General features: G+C 36.8%; 1 protein-coding gene across 1 annotated transcript in view; it reads right to left on the minus strand.

Moving 5' to 3' along the window:
* The window catches only part of med4 (mediator complex subunit 4), a 6,795-nt gene extending 4,272 nt beyond the window's left edge, over positions 1–2,523 (minus strand). The window contains exon 1 of the mRNA XM_008298165.1: positions 2,421–2,523. Coding sequence (XP_008296387.1) covers positions 2,421–2,512 — 92 coding nt within the window. The 5' untranslated portion in view covers positions 2,513–2,523. The remainder of the gene's footprint in view (positions 1–2,420) is intronic.
* Between the last annotated feature and the right edge of the window lie 103 nt (positions 2,524–2,626).

The raw sequence follows: 2,626 nt of genomic DNA on the forward strand, positions 1-2,626 counted from the left end.
TAAAAAATAAACAAAACATTTATTAATAAATGAATTCAAGTCAGTTTAAATAACACTGCATGCATACATTTATTTTTATCAACACTTTTAACAAAATTCTAATTCAGTATGACTTACAGACATGAATTGCTATAGAAATATGATTGTTCTACAAAGTAAACTCCTCCTGTTTAAACACAACAGTCACAATTGTTTTTTTCCCAGAAGTGAAAATTGAGTCATTTAGTCAGTTATTCCACAGAAATCTGTCACTTCAGCAGCTGACGGAGGTTGTTGTGTAACAGAATCTGACCACATCAGCATCTTTACAGAGTGTTTAATGCTGAAGGCCCAAAAACTAACTGACTAGCTAAAAACCCAGCAACAACATGCATTTAAAATGTGAAAAATAAGCATTGCTGTATGTTCTGTGTTCATTAGACTGAGCTGCTCTCTCATGTGAACTTTATTTGGTTTCCAAACAAGGGGTCGGGTCCCTCCAAAGAGTCACCAGATAATAGTAGAGGAAAGCAGAAAACACTCCCGTGACAAGGAGACACAAGTAGACGCTACTTCATTGTGAAGAAACTTGAATTGAAATGTCATGTTTTGGGCTCCCTGTATGTTTTAAATGTAAAATCTCTAATTGAACAACATCTGTCAGATCGTTGTAAAAGTGCAGTATTTCTCTCTGAAATGTAGTTCAGTGGAGGAGAAGGGTTACATAAAATGGAAATGCTCAAGTAAAGCACAAAACTTTACAAAGAATATGGAAATTTTACTTTCATTTTAGTATTTTTCAATTGTTGTTTTGCTGTTTCAGTAAAAGTTCTGAGTAGCTGCTGCACGACTGCTGAAGCTGAAGAGTTTAATTTGAATGTCAGTGTGTATAAATGTTTGTTTTTAATGCTTTATTTCATGTTTCTGGCTGAGCAGTTTCAATCACACTGATCAGAGGAAAGCAGCAGAATTCCAGATGTTTGATTAAACAAACTGTGCAGAGACTCGTCGAGCTGCCGGAAACTAGGCCACATCCGGAACACCAAAATAAAAGCGCACAAAGACAAACAGTTGCTCAGTGACGCTCAAATAAACAAACCAAACCAGTGCCACATTCAGGAGCTTATGTCTGATGGAAAGGGCTCTATAATGCTTAAAAGACAATAAATAATAACTCTAGATGCGAGTGCCACCCCACAAAGTTCAAATATAAACACTTTTCGATTTCAAGTTTGCTGGGTTTTCAGAAAAAGCTTGAAATTCTCACAAAAACTACAAAAGTCAGATTAATCTCCAGCCAGTGTTAGCCAGATTATTTCTGTTAGTTAGGCTTTCTTCAATACTCTATAAAACTATGGAGTCTTAGCAACACTATTTATTTAGTTAGGGTATTCTCTATGACTAAAAACACTGTAGGGTCTAAACCATGACATTTAGATTTGCTCGATTAAATTCACAAACCTTAATCTAATCCTTTTTTATTATTTTTTTTTATAGAAAACATTTTTTTTTGGTAGAACTCTGAAAGCTTTGACTTGCAACACAGTGTTTTCCATTCTAGTATTGTCATTGTGATTACTAGTAGTAGTACAAGTAGTAGTAGTTACTGTGCATTGACACGTAAAAGGTCAACAAAANTATTGTTTCAATTTACAGATATTTTCTAAAGTCCGTATGGTCATTTACCCATTTTAACGTGTCTTTGTGGTATTTTTGTTTCAACTTGCTGTTGTTTTTCCCCCATTTCTGGCTGTTTTGTGTTTCATTGCAGTCGTTTTGTTTAGATTTCCAAATATTTTGACCGTTGCTGTAGTTGCCTTGTACTTCTTTAAGGTAAACTTGACTTCATGTTGCAGTTGCTGTGTCTATTTTGTAGTTGTCTTAAGTCTCGTAGTGGTCGTGCTGCATGTCTTCGTGGTAGTTTTGTTTCACCTGACATTTACTTTGTCTTTTTACAACCGTTTTGAGTTTCTTTTTGCCCATTATTGCAGTTGCTTAAATACATACAACAATTAACAGGTAAATAGCTAAAGACTCTTCTAACAATCCTAATGAAAATTAAAATGTTCTGCGTGATAAAAATAAATCCTAACTCTTTTTCTTAGACGCAAAGTTGTTTTCCTATTCACATCAAAGGCAGCAGCACAACCACTGTCTGAATGGAGTCGTACATTCAATGTTTATGTGTCCTTTAATATCCCGCAAAAACTTGGAGAACAACGTTAAGAGAGCTTCTGGGTTGTTTAACAAAACTCTACTGGTTGATTTTCTTAGAGAAAAGCTGATGGTTTGCTCTGTAATCTGAATACATGCTAATCAGGAGCACAGACCGCTGCTGCTGTTGATGATGATGATTCTCAGGCTCTGGAAGTGAAATCTTCACCGACCGAATAAAAAACCTCGTAAACGTATGAAAACAAAGACAAGAATCACAACTTTACCGGGATAAAACCTCCAAATCATCCAAAGTGGACAGCAGCCGCTCTTTCGTTGACTTCTCTGCCGCTGCCGCCGCTGCCACCGCCACCGCCATGTTTAGTTGTCAAACACCGCAACTGCGCAGGACAGGAAATTCTTTCTACTTCTTCTTCGACTACTTCTTCTGCGCTGCAGCCGGAACAACGTCACATTACCGCCTCCACCTGGT

Source organism: Stegastes partitus, unplaced genomic scaffold (genome assembly GCF_000690725.1).
Source record: "Stegastes partitus isolate 25-593 unplaced genomic scaffold, Stegastes_partitus-1.0.2 Scaffold1290, whole genome shotgun sequence".
Classification (NCBI taxonomy): domain Eukaryota; kingdom Metazoa; phylum Chordata; class Actinopteri; family Pomacentridae; genus Stegastes; species Stegastes partitus.